We start from the raw sequence: 15000 nt of genomic DNA, 5'->3' as shown, positions 1-15000 counted from the left end.
TGGAACCCGCACATTGACGCCCCCAACGACCAGAGTCTCAGCAGGGGTCAGCAGAGGTCAGCAGAGGTCAGGAGTGCGAGTGTCGCTTGAGTAGAAGTCTTGAAGCGGAGGGGACGGGAGGGGGAGGGGAGGGGAAGTTGAAAGAAGGGGAGGGAGGGGAGGAGAGGAAAGGGGAGGGGAGGGGAAGGGAGGGGAGTTGAAAAAAGGGGAGGGAAAGTGAGGGAATAGGAAAGAGGATAAAATGTGAGGTAGAATGGAAGAGTACAAAGAGGGAGGGGGAAGGGGAATGGGGGAGATAAGGAGAAGGGAGGGAGGGGAGGGGAGGGGGAGGGGAGGTTGAAGGGGGGGAAGAGGGGCGAGGGGAGGGGACGGGCATGGCACCAGACAGGGCGATACAAGAAAGGGATGATCAGGTTGACCGCATTGAAGTGACTGCCACGAAGTGTCTTGAGACGGTGGTGTGGAGTAGGAAGAAGAGAGTACTGGAAAGTGGTCTTGGGAGTTAGGGAGAGAATCTGGAGAGGGGGAGACGGCAATAGTTCGTCGGGGGGGATTCCTCCCCCCCAAGGAGAAGATCATGGGGTTCTTAGACGGGATCCTCTGAGGCTTCCTGAAGATGGTTTGGCGCGGTGGGGGAAGGTCTGGATTTCCAGAGTAAGGAAAGTTCCAGGCCCAAGAGAACACGCTCGAGAGTCCTCACCCTTTGGGGTCATGTGCGAGAGGGTGAGGGAATCCCCTTCGGAAGCAACTAAGCGAATATTAGGGTGCGCTGGAAGGAGGAGGGTGATAGAGAGTTGAGGAAGGATTGATTGTAATACAAGAAAAGATATTATCAGTGGAAGAAGATGTCTTAGACGACTATTGTGTTGTTGAGGTGCACAGGAGTGAGGGAAAAAGAAGAGGAGGAGAAGGAGGAGGAGGAGAGGGAGGAGAAGGAAGAGGAGGAGAAGTAGGAGAAGGAGGAGGAGGAGGAGAAGGAGAAGAAGGATGAAGAGGAGGAGGAGGAGGAGAAGTATAAGGATGAAGAGGAAGAGGAAAAGTAAGAAGAGAAGAGGAGGGATGAAGAAATGTAGGACGATGATAAGTACTAGGAAGAAATGAAAAATTATGAGAAAGAAGAGGAAGAGGAGAAGGAGGAGAAGGAGGGAGAGACAGATGAAAGGAAGATGAAAGGGAGAAAAAGGAAGGAAAGGTATAGGGAGAGAAACAGGAGGAGGAGGAGGGAAAGGAGGAAGGAAATAAGGAGGAGGAAAAGGAAAAGGAAGTGGAAGAGAAAAGGAGGAAAAGGAAGTGGAAGAGAAAAGGAGGAGAAGGAGGACGAGGAGGAGGAGGAGGAGGAGGAGGAGAAGGAGGGAAAGACAGAGGAAAGGATGATGAATAGGAGAAAAAGGAAGGAAAGGTATAGGAAGAGAAACAGGAGGAGGAGGAGGGAAACGAGAAGGGAAATAAGGAGGAAAAAGAAAAGGAAATGGAAGAGAAAAGGAGGAGGAGGAGGAGGAGGAGGAGGAGGAGGAGAAGGAGTCCTAGATGTGAAGCTGTTGGTTGTAATATTGCGAATCCCTTTGAAAGATACAGATCTTAGATGCTTTGGGGGGATAGGGAAGGGTTTGGGGATAGGTGGATGGGGGTGACGGTGGATAGGTGGATGGGGTGGATGGTGGTATAGGGAAAGGGAGGATGTTGTGAGAGGAAGGTCAAGGTGGAAGGTCCCGGTACGGGGTAGGGAGGGAGGGAGGGGGTGGAGTAGTGGACTGAAGGTCAACTATCTAGATAGGTTGTGAGAGATTTTGGGAGCCCAGAGCCAGAAACGGATACTGGGATGGTGAGAGCAACCAAGAAGAAACAAATCATAATACTTACAGACACAGTAGGGGGGGACAGGACAGCGACAGAACAAGGTTAAAAAACCCCTGAGACGGAGGATGAGGAGGAGGAGGAGGAGGAGGAGGAGGCGGCCCTAAGCCTCTTGCGTGAGGCGGCAGAGTTCCGGGGAAGGGCACAATCCCTCCTCGCTCGAGACATGCACCGCAGTAGGCGCGGCGGGCGGCGGGCGGTGGCGGTGGCGGCGGCGGCGGGCGGCGGCGGCACGGAGGGCGTCGCGTGGAGGCACTGGACAGGACCCTGTAGGCACCTGCATCCTCCTGCTAATTCCCGAACTGAATGAATCCTTGGAAGTCTTCTTTGACAATGACCCACACCTCGTCTTTTTTATTTTTTTGAGAGGTTTTCTTCAAGAAATTTTGACCACACCTCGTCTTTTTTTTTTTTTTTTTTGAGAGAGAGGTTTTCTTCAAGAAATTTTGGGTTGCCGTGACCTGCAGACGCCCTTCGTGCTCACCCTCGCGCCGAAGGGCCACAAGAAAGAATATGGCAGTGGTGCCAACTGTAGGACAAGAAAACCCGCAGTGGAGAAGCATCAAGCTGTTGTTTGAGTTTGAACCAAAGCGAGCTGGTGGGTTCCCAGAATCTTGTCACAGTTGACTGGTGAGGCTTCCGATTCACGCCTGGATAAATGTGACTGGTCCCACTTTATCTATTTCTTTTTTAAAGAATAATTTATGTACATAGAAATTATGAGACACGTAAACTTCCACAGGTAAGTGATTAATACTTTATTAATGTTATTATTGTATGATTAGTTTTATAGTTAATATTATGCTTTATTCTTTATTAAGATCTTTATCGCCATTGGACATTTTCTCGGCTCACGAAAGAGGCTTGGCAGTGATTAATTAAAACCCCCCCTCCCTAGGGCGTAGTAGGAGCCAGGATGGTTAAGACGAAAAGGTAGAATAAAAAAAATATACAGGTGAGGAGAGTCATTGCTTTTTACATAAGAGGGCTACAACCAATGAGATGGACGTTAAGAGGTCTTTGGAGAAGGATTATATTAACGAATAGGATGCTCCATGAACTAGCAGTGGAACGAAGCGTTGTTGATTTTTTTTTTCTCCTGTGAGCTCTTGCTGCTTCTACAAGAAGGGAACTATGGTTCCTAGCAGTGGCCAACCAGATCCCTAGAACTCCGGGCCGAGGGATCGAGGGAGCGAGCGAAGGAGAAAAGGTGTGAAGAAAAATCAAGGATAAGAGGAGAACGGACGGAAGAGGAGGAGGAAGAGGGAGGGGAGGGAAACGAGGAGGAAGAGGACGAGGGGGCAGAGGAGGACGAGGAGTGGGAGGAAGAGGAGGAGAAGGGGAGAGAAGGAAGGGGAGTAGTCCAGGAGGAGGAGGATGAGGAGGATGAGGAGGAGGATGAGGAGGAGGAAGAGGAGGAGGAAAGGTTAAACGAGGTAGAGAAGGAGAGGTAAGAGGAGGAGGAAGAGGAGGTGGAAGAGGAGGAGGAGAAAGAAGAGGAAATGAGGAAGAGGAAGGGTAAGAGGAGGAGGAAGAGGAAGAGGAGGAGGAAGAGGAAGAGGATGAGGAAGAGGATAGGCACCGGAGTCCTGATGTTGTTGGTTGTGGGAGTAGAGGCGGCGGGTGATTGCTAATGGAGAAGTGAGCGATTGAGTGAGTGAGTGAGTGAGTGAGTGAGTGAGTGAGTGAGTGGGTTAGTGTAGTAAAACAAGGGACACTCCAAGACGTAACTATAAAAGGAAGACACTTACAACTACGTTTTCTTTGGACTGCCCGAGATGTGGAGTACCCTGCGCAGACTAGCACAGGAGAAAGACGAAGATATGGTTAGCCTAGATCCACCGTCTGTCTCGCTACTCCAAAATTCTTTCTTTAAAGGCTCATTTCATTGCAATATCTTTTACAAATTAATCACAATAAGTGTCTGAAGGATAGCCAGCAGGGCGGTTGTCTTGTACATAATTGGCTTAGCTGCAGTTAGTATATTTATATATATATATACATATATGTGTGTGTTCATATATATATATATTTATGTTTTTTTTTTTTTTTTTTTTTTTTTTTTTTTTTTTTAACTCAAAAACGGTAGGCAAGATGAAACAGTGCAGTGCAGCTCTTTGACAGGATAAGGAAGTTAGACTACTGGTCTATACGGGCATGACTCAACATGTAGACAAAAGCTGCCACAAGTTGGCTTGACCTACTTACAGCATCTTTGTCGATATACTCTAGGTTGACATCAGGCCCAAAAATTTCCCGAATGATGTTATCAATTACTTCATCGTCCTTCTTTGTGAGAACATCACCCTCCATTTTCAGCGGCAGCATCTGGAGCATTTGTTTATTGTCCGGCTATAGGACGAAAAGCAAGTAATATCGTTTAGTGGCCTACTCGCTCCCATTCTCTCTCACCTGCCCTACACTCTCTGTCGTGAGTAGAACATGCACAACCGCAGGAAAGGGTCATACTTTGTTAGTAGACCTTCCTGCACTCTTACTTGCTTGCTTGCTTACTTGTCCACCTGCCTGCCTGCCTGCCTGCCTGCCTGCCCGCCTGCCTCCTGCCTGCCTTCCTGCCTGCTGTTTGCTTGCCTGCCTGCCTGCCTACCTGCCGGCCTGTCTGCCTGCCTGCCTGCCTGCCTGCCTGCCTGCTTACTTGACGCAACACGCTTGGCCGCACGCGATAGTCTCCAGCTGGACAGACGCATCACCTGAGGACTCACAATGGCCTCGAGAAGAAACAACAAAACAAATCCATGAAGGATTTGGGATGAATATAGTAAGCAAAGTGTCGACTCGTGCACGTTCTTTACTTCTTTAATCTATTCCTTTTTTTTATCCTTTCTCTTCTTCTCTTTTCTCGAAATGAGGTCCCCAGAGAGCCCCCAACTCACACGACACCCCTGGTGAGACGTGACCCCCTGACATTCCTACGCTGGTTACGTGTTCTGTCTGTCTACCTGGTAAATGTGCACGAAACGTCACTTCCCCTGCTCACGAGTTTCTACTCTAGCCATTGTTGGCATTAGCGTCTCTGTTTCGTGTTCGGCACAAGGAAGCTTTGAGTATCGTTTGTACAAGTGTTGCTTTGGGTCCTTGTACAACCAACTTCTTCAGCTTTTGTTCCCTACAAGAAACTTCGGCTGTGGCCCGAAGAGTCGTCGCCGGTTTGGATTCAGGTGCGATGCGTGGTCTCGTGGTCGGCTGGAATTGGAGCATCTGCGGCAGGAGCGTGCAGGAGAAGAAGGGGCAGGTGGAGGAGGAGGAGGCAAGAAGAGGAACAGGCTCAAGAGCAGGAGGAACAGGAGGAGGAAGAAGAGGAGGAGGAGGAAAAGGAGGAGGAGGAGGAGGAGGAGGAGGAGGAGGAAGATCTCTGCCTCAACCACAGGTGAGGCGGGCGCCCAAGAAGAGTGGTGCATGGCTACCTCGGACTAGAGTGACACAAGTGATGCGAGAATAGGAGAGTCTTTCTTTTAATATTTTATCACTGGTCTGAAAATGACATTTAAGATTAATTTCTATTATGACACATGGACTACCTAAATAATTTTTCATCATGAAAGCAAAACAATCAATCTGTCTGGTCCATTGTTCACACAGGGTAGAGAATTTCGTCCTAACTTAGACTAATGGTATAGCAAGACTACTCCGCCAGCAAGTTAATAACTGCTGAGGGAACTGTGATGAGAAAATAAGAAGGTGAGGAGATGCTTGGTGGTGCCCTGGAAGATCAGAGGTGTGCAGAGTGAGAAAAAGCATGCAAAAGTCTTTTTAAGAATGGAAAAAGCAGGGAACCAAGAAATTGTCAAATGGCGATGAGCTCATGGTTGAGTAGATTGGGCCGGTCGTGCGGTCACCTAGACCAAACCCTTGCTGCGGAATGTCTCTGGCCTCACTCTGCTTTGTTTCCTGCCACGGCCCTTGGGGAAGTCCTTCTGGGATGCTCAAGGGGAGGGGAGAATGGGGAGGGATAAAAGGGGGAGAAGGGGAGGGTAACTAACACAACCACACGTTCAACTGACCGTTGTCCTGATAGGCTCAGGGGACTGCCCGTGCTGGCCCGCCCCTCCCGGATGCCTGTTACCGAATCAACACTTAAGCTCTACTCACTGCACTAGGGATATTAGAAAGGACAATAACCTCGTGGACTAGGGAAGTGATGTTGCGGGACCTGGACAGAAGCTGGCTTTCCTTGGTGGCGGGAGGCTTGCCGTTGATGAGGTCGCCGTGGGATGTGTACGATCTTCGGGAAGTATGGGACGTATAGGAGTTGTGACGGGATCCGAGGTTCGTGTAGACCGGAACGATGATGGCGCCATTTTCTTCGGACATTGGGGTTACGGCAGCCGAGTCGTCTGCGTACGGGAACTGCTCCTGGGCGTCCACGTACGTGTTCAGGACCAGCGGCTTCCGGTCCCCGAACCTCCGACCGTTGGTTGTCCTCCAAGTGAACTGGTGGCTTCCACGGGATCCTCTCCGTATAATAAAGGGTGATCCAGGAAGACTGTTGCTGCCCTGGAAGCAGAGGCACAACACACCTGCAGTGGAGCAGCAGCAGCAGCAGCAGCAGCAGCAGCAGCGGCAGCAGCAGCATCGGCGCCGGGAGCTGCAGCGGCGGGGCAGACTAAAAGTTGCCTCAATACCTGAGCGCTCACTGCATGCCCGCGACTCCATATGTCTTTCTCCTCACACTCCCTCCCCCCTCCCTCCTACGTGAATGAGTTCCTCCAGTCCCCCGAACAACAACAACAACAACAGTAAACAACAACAACAACAACACCAACAACAACAACAACAACTCCCGGTCTACAAGGGCCCCCTCAACCCACCCATTTGTGAGGATTTTAAACTTCACTACTACTGCCTGCCCACTCGCCTCCTCTACAAGTAACATGGCAACACCAACACGTGGACACTCCTACAAGACTTGAACTACGTCTCAATCCTATGAGTTAGAAAAAAAAAAACTACGTGTATTGGGCTCACAGCTACTTTCTACCTAAATACATGTTGCAGTATCATTAACTCAACTACTATTTCTCTTGCTGCCTGGTGTTTCTGAACTACGCCATCCACACAAAAGGCACACCATAGACACTTAGGCAGACGAGACAGGTCAGCAGGCAGACACCCAATGGTCTAAATGTATATGCAGGACAATGTCTAAACCATATATAAAGAGGGACCATTCCAAATATAGCCGCACGGGGCAGTTGGACTTCTCATGTCGCGGCATCGTAGGTAGCCGTTAGAGTGAGCAAAAAAACAGATAGGAAAGGAAAGATCAGAGGGAAGTGTAATTCTAGATGAAGAGAATCAACTCTTGATCACAGAGTTTGTAGATATATATATATATATAGATATATATCCTTTTTTTCAAAAGTACGTTTGCAATTTTAGGGTCTATTTACATCTACCATAAGGGTGACTATTGTAAGCAGTGGTGACATAGAAAAGCTTGGTGCATATAGGCCAAGGTGGGTGGTACATCTATGTGGACGCCACCACGTCGCATCGGCTGTTGGACTAAAGATCAGCTCGACTACCACACTCTCAGCTAGAAATCTACACTAACATTACAACATGCCGTGGGCGTAATAGGTTCTCTTAAACCTTTTCCCCTCCCTTTCTTTTTATTACCACTACTATTACTACCAAATCACTACTACTGCACTACATATACTACTGTCACAAGGTCGCGCAGTCTCCTTTCCTCGATTGGCAACCCTCAAACGAGAGGAGCTGTGTGAGAAAGGGAGACAGTCGCCTTCTGAGGCCCTGGAACTGGTGGCGTCCACATCAGATACAACTTATTCTTACAAATTTTGAAAAAGGGAATAAGAGAGAATAAACAACTAAAATTACACTGAGGAAGTTTGACATGAGGAGAGGAAGTGATTGATAAAACTAGTACTTTTTTTTTTTTTTTTTTTTCTTTTTTGAAGGCCAATGACTTTGCAACATTAGGGACTATAAAGCATCGTCTATTTCTTTCGATTTTTTTTTTTTACTTTGCGTAAAAATGAAAATGGCAGCGAACTCCCCTGTGTGGTGTAGCATTTTAGGAATGGACCATACAGTGGCGTGACTAACAACAACAACAACAATAACATTACAAAGACAAGAACAATTATCGAGGGCTGTGAAAACCCACTCCCTCAAAAAAGTATATGTATATATATATATGTATATGTATATATGTAAGAATATATGTATGTATATATATATCTATATACATATATATATGTATATATATATATATATATATATATATATATATATATATATATATGTATATATGTGATTTGGCTCACAGCCTCATCCTGACAACCCAAAGGCCCAGTCCCTCGCATCTTTGTAATTAAATCTTGCAAGGTGGACAGTGTCTCTCATAGAAGATTCTATGTACATCAGTGACACAAACGTAAATCATAAGAGGTCACGCGAATCACAGCCAGAGGAAAGACGGCTGATTCCAAAGTTTCCTGTTGCAAAGAGATTATATACATTGAATAGTAAAATCTAAGATTGGTCATTGGAACTTCACAACCATTGGCACTGTCAGGGGAGGCTATGGCTTGTCTTTGTCTTAGTCATTTGTGGACATGTTGGTGGTACGCCGAATGGAACTTTGAGCAAAATGTATAATATATATATATATATATATATATATATATATATATATATATATATATATATATATATATATTTGTGCGTGTGTTACTCACGCGACTGCCGGATCTCATTGTTTGAATTACATCGCTGATACTAGCGATGTTTCTTAATGCATATATATATATATATATATATATATATATATATATATATATATATATATATATATATATATATATATATATATATACCGGCTTAGATCACACGTACCATTATCATACTATTTACAAAGGACGTGAAATTATAAATGCAATAGGATTTATTGGTTGAATAGATTTTGACTTTGTTGCTCAGTGTTCAAGTCGACGTCCACCTCAGAAGGAGGATCTCAACGATCTCCCAGTATTGGTCAACATATGGATTGAATATGTAAAGCAATAATATTCTTAATTACTAAAACAACATAGGTATATGTGTACACGGAAAACATTCATATGTGTACAAATACATAGAGATATATATACATATATGTTTATTTGTATATATGGTTATATATGTATATATACGTATATATGTAGGAATATATGTGCATAAATTCTATATGTAAACAAGTGCAAACACATATGTATGTATGTATGTATATATATATATATATGTATATATATATTTATACACATACACATATATATGCGTGTATATACACACACACACATATATATATATGTATTCATATATATATGTATATGTATGTATGTATATATATATATATATGTATATATATACATGTACTGTATACACACACACACAATATATATATATATGTATATACATATATATATATATATATATAATATGTACTTATATATACAGTATATATATATGTGTGTGTGTGTGCAGCGTGTGTGGCAATAGTGAAGATAGTCTGTCTAGTATGGGTGAGGTGTTAGGATAAAAGACAAAGTTAATGAACCAGTTCACAAAAAAAAGGAATTATACGTTTTCGAGTTCTTTTGCCATAAGGGGATGTGCTATTATGAGCCGGTTACAAATATCTCAAATTTCACACAGTGTCGTGACCCATTATGGTCATTAAAAAGGGAAGATATGGACGAGTGCTTGAGTGCACCGCATCACAGTTTGAGAGAATGAATCTGTGCATTTTGAGACCATTGTCATCCGGGCGGACGTGGCTCTAAAGAGGGACTTAACCTAATTGGATTTTTGCTCTGGGAATGCCTCCTGGTTTTGGAAATCTGCCCGCCTGCATTCTTTTTTTATATCCTATGGGACGAGAAAGGGAGAGTACATAATTTGAACTTTAAATATTTTAATTGTTTTGACAGGTTTTGATGATTTTTTTTTCTTTTTTTTTTTTTTTGCTACTGAAGGGGGACTCTAACTATATGAGTAGAAATGTGATCATCTTTCCAAAAGTCTACATCGTGTCACAATTTCCCTTTGGCTCCTTATTTTACCACAAAATGACGTGGATGATAATCCCAGCACATGTCTAACACCTGTCACCAGTGACTATATAATTATGATGACTGTCACGATACTAAAATCCAGGTGAAATGACCATGAACCCCAATTTTCTTATGTGAACTTTCGTCCAGGTCCCCTGAAAACGATGCAGACAGACAAAAATTTCGTATTATGGCGTAGGGGGAGGGCCACGTTTTCTATAAGGCGCGCCTAAATGCTTTCATGAGTTGGCTGCTATCAGTGCCGCCTGTGTTGAACGTGACGATGCCGCTTTGTCCAGGACTAGTCTATGGGTGAAAAGGTTTGTGCCTACAGCGTGCCAGGTGGGTGACAAGCCGTGTTGGAAGGGCTCTACCATCTGTGAAAGGAATAGTATGAAAACAGAGGAGGAGGAGGAGGAGAAGATGATGAAGAAGAAGAAGAAGAAGAAGGAGAAAAGGAAGGAAAAAAAGGAAGAAGAAGAATAAGAAGAAGAGGAAAAGAAAAGGAAGAATAAGAAGAAGAAGAAGAGAGAGGAATAAGAAAAGGAAGAATGAAAAGAATAAGAAGAAAAAGAAGAAAAGGAGAAGAAGAAGAAGAGGAATAAGAATAAGAATAAGTATAAGAATAATAATAATAATAATAATAATAATAATAATAATAATAATAATAATAATGATAATAATAATAATAATAATAATAATAATAATAATAATAATAATGATAATAATAATAATAATAATAATAATAATAATATATAATAATAATAATAATAATGATAATAATAATAATAATAAGAAGAAGAAGAAGAGGATTAAGGATAAGAATAAGAAAAAATAAGAAGAGGAAAAGAGGAAGAAGAAGAAGAAACAAAGACAAAGGCATAGAAAAATAAGAAAAGAACAAGGAAAAAGAAAAAGTACAAAAAAAAAGACAAAGACAGCAAAAAAATAAAAAATAAATAAATAAATAAATAAAAATAAAAATGAAGAGAAGATATAGAATGAGATAAAGACAGTGTTTTGCGAGGACTACTGAGGTCGAGTCTTGTTACGACCGTAAACAAACCTGTTATGGAACAGAGGACCAATTTGCAGGGTTAACTGTAGGGGGTTAACTAAGATTTAACTGCGGCATCGTCACGTGGTTGTGATAAGTAAATGACCTGAGCTGGCTGTCGATTCATTTGCAGCAGCTAGAGCTAGGTCAGTGTCGGTTCGTCGACTGGGAATGTGAAGACGTACCAGATTTCCCTAAGGATTTGGGGACACAACAAGGGCGTCTTGACCTAGGACCCTGATAAGGAAGACATCGCGTACACAGACAGACACACAGACAAACAGGTATGTAAACAGATAGACATACAGACAAACAGATGCACAGATAGACATACAGACAAACAGACAGACAGACAGACAGACAGACAGACAGACAGACAGACACTTAGACAGATACATACAGACACGCAACCACATAGATAGACATATATACAAACAGATAGATAGACAGAAGACAGGCAGAGACAGACAGACAGACAGACAGACAGACAGACAGGAATACAGGTAGACAGATGCACAAGTATAAAGACAGACACACAGGGAGACAGATATACAAGTATAAAGACAGACAGAAGGCACACAGACGTACAGATACACAGACAAAAAGGCATAGTGGTAGATAGACTTACAGGTAGACAGATACACAGACAGACTGACAGAGAGGCATACAGACAAGCACACACACATACAAATAGACAGACAGACATAGATATATACAAAGAGACAGAAGACAGGCATATAGACAGAAAAACGTACAGACAGACAGACAGACAGATAAACAAACAGAAAGACAGACAGAAGATAGACACACATTCAGATAGACAGACAGAGGGACTTATGGGTAGACAGACAGATACACAGACATACAGATCGACAGACAGGCATATATAAGGACAGAAAAACAGACCGACAGGTGTGCAAACAGAGAGGCAGACATATAGACAAACATACAGATGCACAGACACGCAGACAGGCATAAAGAGACAGATGGACAGTCAAACAAACGGAGGGATAGACATACGGACAGACAGATAGAGGGACATACAGACAGATAAACATATATACAAATAAGCAAACAGACACAGGTAGGTCGAGGTACAGACGAACTAGCATAAAGACAGACAAGGTACGAAGTTGATATATACAATTGTTATAGACAGACAGATGGACAGACAGACAGATACAAACACAAACACTCACTCACTCACTCACTCACACACACACACACACACACACACACACACACACACATACACACACGTGGTTAGTGTATATGGACGTACTGAAGGTATGAAATGTCTCCGCTAATATTGCCGGCTGTTACTGTAGCCCATGAGCAAGGGAATAAGTGTCTGGTATTCACCATTGATCAGAATGTATGAACTCTGATCTCTTATCCGTGTAGGCAATAGCTATTGATCACGAGTCCAACACGTGATCCAAGACCATGCAATAGGACATGAAGAGTAATGAGACAACGGAGAGGATGTCTCCGTATTGGCTCTGTCGTTTGTTTCTGGTCTAATGTTCTCCGTCCTTATGGGACTCTGTTCTTTAGCCTCCTAAAAGCTCACAACCCCAATCCCACTCAGTGGGAAGTGAGAAACCCCTAGTAGGACAAAGACCTGTCAGTTGTGGCAAACCGCTGGGTCTTTCGACCAATGTTGGGTCGCCTCCTCGCCTGGCCAGGGCTGTCGGGAACCGACGCAGGAGGCTTGCAGCGGGCCCCGGGAATCGAACTCACGACCAGGCCAAGCGTCCATGACGAAGCCATGACGGCGAAGCCGGCACTTGCTCAAGAATAAAAAGAAGATGTATGACGGATGGAGATTCACACTGTCACTGTCACTGTCATACTATTTGAGGAGTTCCAGACACTTCTCAGGATAAAGTCTCCAAGATGGCATTCAAGAACTTATACATAATGACGCACATAAAAGGCATGGATACATTCATACACACACCAATCGTTTCCATGTTTACTTGTGAATAAGCAGAACCTAAGCGCATACAACCATGGTGAATCAAACAATAAATGAGATGACTGAAGCTCTCATGACCTCTACGAGGAACTACTTTATGTTATTGTCCGTGTATATATGTATTATATATATATATATATATATATATATATATATATATATATATATATACAGTATATATATATATATATATATATATATATATATATATATATATGCTGTATATGTATATATAAAAGGAGAAAGAGAAGGTGGACGAAATGGAGAAAACAAAGAAAGGAAGAGGTAGAAAGAGGATCATAGGATGTAGGATGAATAGGGGGAGGAGGAAGATGAAGACGAAGAACAGTCAGATTCGGAGGAGCAAAATAAAATGATAATGATGAAGAGTAGGAATAGCAGGAGTAGTAGGAAGAATAAGAGGAGGAGGAGGAGGAGGAGGAGGAGAGGAGAAGGAGGAGGAGTAGGAAGAAGAGGGAGAGGAAGATGAAGAGGAATGGAAGAAAGAGGATGAAGAGGAGTAGCAGTAGGAAGAGGAGGGGGAGGAGGACGAGGAGCAGAAGAAATAGGGAGAGGAGGGGAAGGGGAAGAGGAAGAGTAGGATGAGAAGGAGGAAGAGGAAGAGGAGGAGGAGGAAGATGAGGATGAAGAGGAATAGGATTAGGAGGGGGAGGAGGGAGAGGAAAATGAAGAGAAAGATAAGGAGTAAAAGAAGAAAGAGGAGGAGGAGGAGGAGGAGGAGGAGGAGTAGGAGGAAGATGAAGAGTAAGAGGAGGAGGAGGAAGAGCAAGAGGGGAGAAGGAAGAGGAGGAGGAAAAGAGGAGGAAGAGGAGGAGGAGGAGGAGGAAGAGCTAGAGGAGGAGGAGGAAGAGTAAGAGGAGGAGGAGGAGGAGGAGGAAGAGCAAGAGGAGGAGGAGAAGGAGGAAGAAGAGCAAGAGGAGGAGGAGAGGGAGGAGAAAGAACAAAAGGAGGAGGAGGAGGAGGGGGAAGAGCAAGGTGAGGAGGAGAAGGAGGAGGAAGAGCAAGAGGAGGAGGAGGAAGAGGAGGAGGATGAAGAGGAGAAGGAGAAGGAGGAGGAGGAAGAGGAGGAAGAGCAAGGTGAGGAGGAGGAGGAGGAGGAGGAAGAGGAGAGGGAGGAGGAGGAGGAGGAAGAGCAAGAGGAGGAGGAGGAGGAGAAGAGGAGGAGGAGGAGTAGGAGGAGAGGAGGAGAGAGGAAGAGCAAGAGGAGGAGGAGGAGGAGGAAGAGCAAGAGGAGGAGGAGGAGTAGGAGGGGGAAGAGCAAGAGGAGGAGGAGAAGGAAGAGAAGGAGCAAGATGAGGAGGAGGAGGAGGAGGAGAAGGAAGAGCAAGAGGAGGAGGAGGAAGAGGAGGAGAGAAAGAGGAGGAGGAGGAGGAAGAAAAAGAGGAGGAAGAGGAGGAGGAAGAACAAGAGGAGGAGGAAGAGCAAGAGGAGGAGGAGGGGGAAGAGCAAGAGGAGGAGGAGAAGGAGGAGGAGGAAGAGCAAGAGGAGGAGGAGGAGGAGGAGGAAGAGCAAGATGAGGAAGAGGAGGAGGAGGAGGAAGAGCAAGAGGAGGAGGAGGAGGAGGAGGAGGAGGAGGAGTAGGAAGAGAGGAGGAGATCTGCGGGACAGATCGGCGGCTATTGATTCCAAAGAAGACCAAGTCTTGCCTGCAGTGTGCTGGAGTTTCTCTGTTGTGTACGTATGCATGCATGTATGTATGTACGCACTGAGCGCCTGTGTGTACATGTGCGTATGACATGCAATATGGAAATGTTTCGTTTTTCTTATTGTTTTCTTATATGAGAAGTACACTCAGGAGCCAAATTTTTTACCCATTTAGATTTTTTTCATGAAGCAAAATTAAAATTCTTTGTTTGATTTTTTTTAATCTATTCAAGTTAACTAACTGTAAGCTATACAGTACATAGGGAAATATATCGCATACTCAACAAAAATAGATTATTTTGATGTCAGAAATGCAGCGTGTAAAAAATTTTGCTCGTGACTGTATGTTTTTGCACACACAC

The 15000-nt window shown here is 44.2% G+C and overlaps 1 protein-coding gene across 11 annotated transcripts in view; it reads right to left on the bottom strand.

Annotated features, from left to right (window-relative positions):
* para (sodium voltage-gated channel paralytic) overlaps positions 1-15000 on the bottom strand; it is a 639183-nt gene that overhangs the window by 81216 nt on the left and 542967 nt on the right. For 10 of the 11 annotated variants that reach the window (XM_076213401.1, XM_076213402.1, XM_076213403.1 and 7 more), the window contains 3 exons: positions 5995-6369; positions 4063-4206; positions 3606-3653 (listed from right to left, as the gene is read on the bottom strand). In XM_076213401.1, coding sequence (XP_076069516.1) covers positions 3606-3653; positions 4063-4206; positions 5995-6369 — 567 coding nt within the window. The remainder of the gene's footprint in view (positions 1-3605; positions 3654-4062; positions 4207-5994; positions 6370-15000) is intronic. The other variant, XM_076213407.1, reaches the window with a different exon arrangement.

The sequence above is a fragment of the Oratosquilla oratoria genome, chromosome 31 (assembly GCF_046742065.1).
Source record: "Oratosquilla oratoria isolate Oo_2021 chromosome 31, ASM4674206v1, whole genome shotgun sequence".
NCBI lineage: Eukaryota > Metazoa > Arthropoda > Malacostraca > Stomatopoda > Squillidae > Oratosquilla > Oratosquilla oratoria.
The sequence above is the reverse complement of the archived record's forward strand: the minus strand, read 5'-3'. Positions and strand labels throughout refer to the sequence as shown.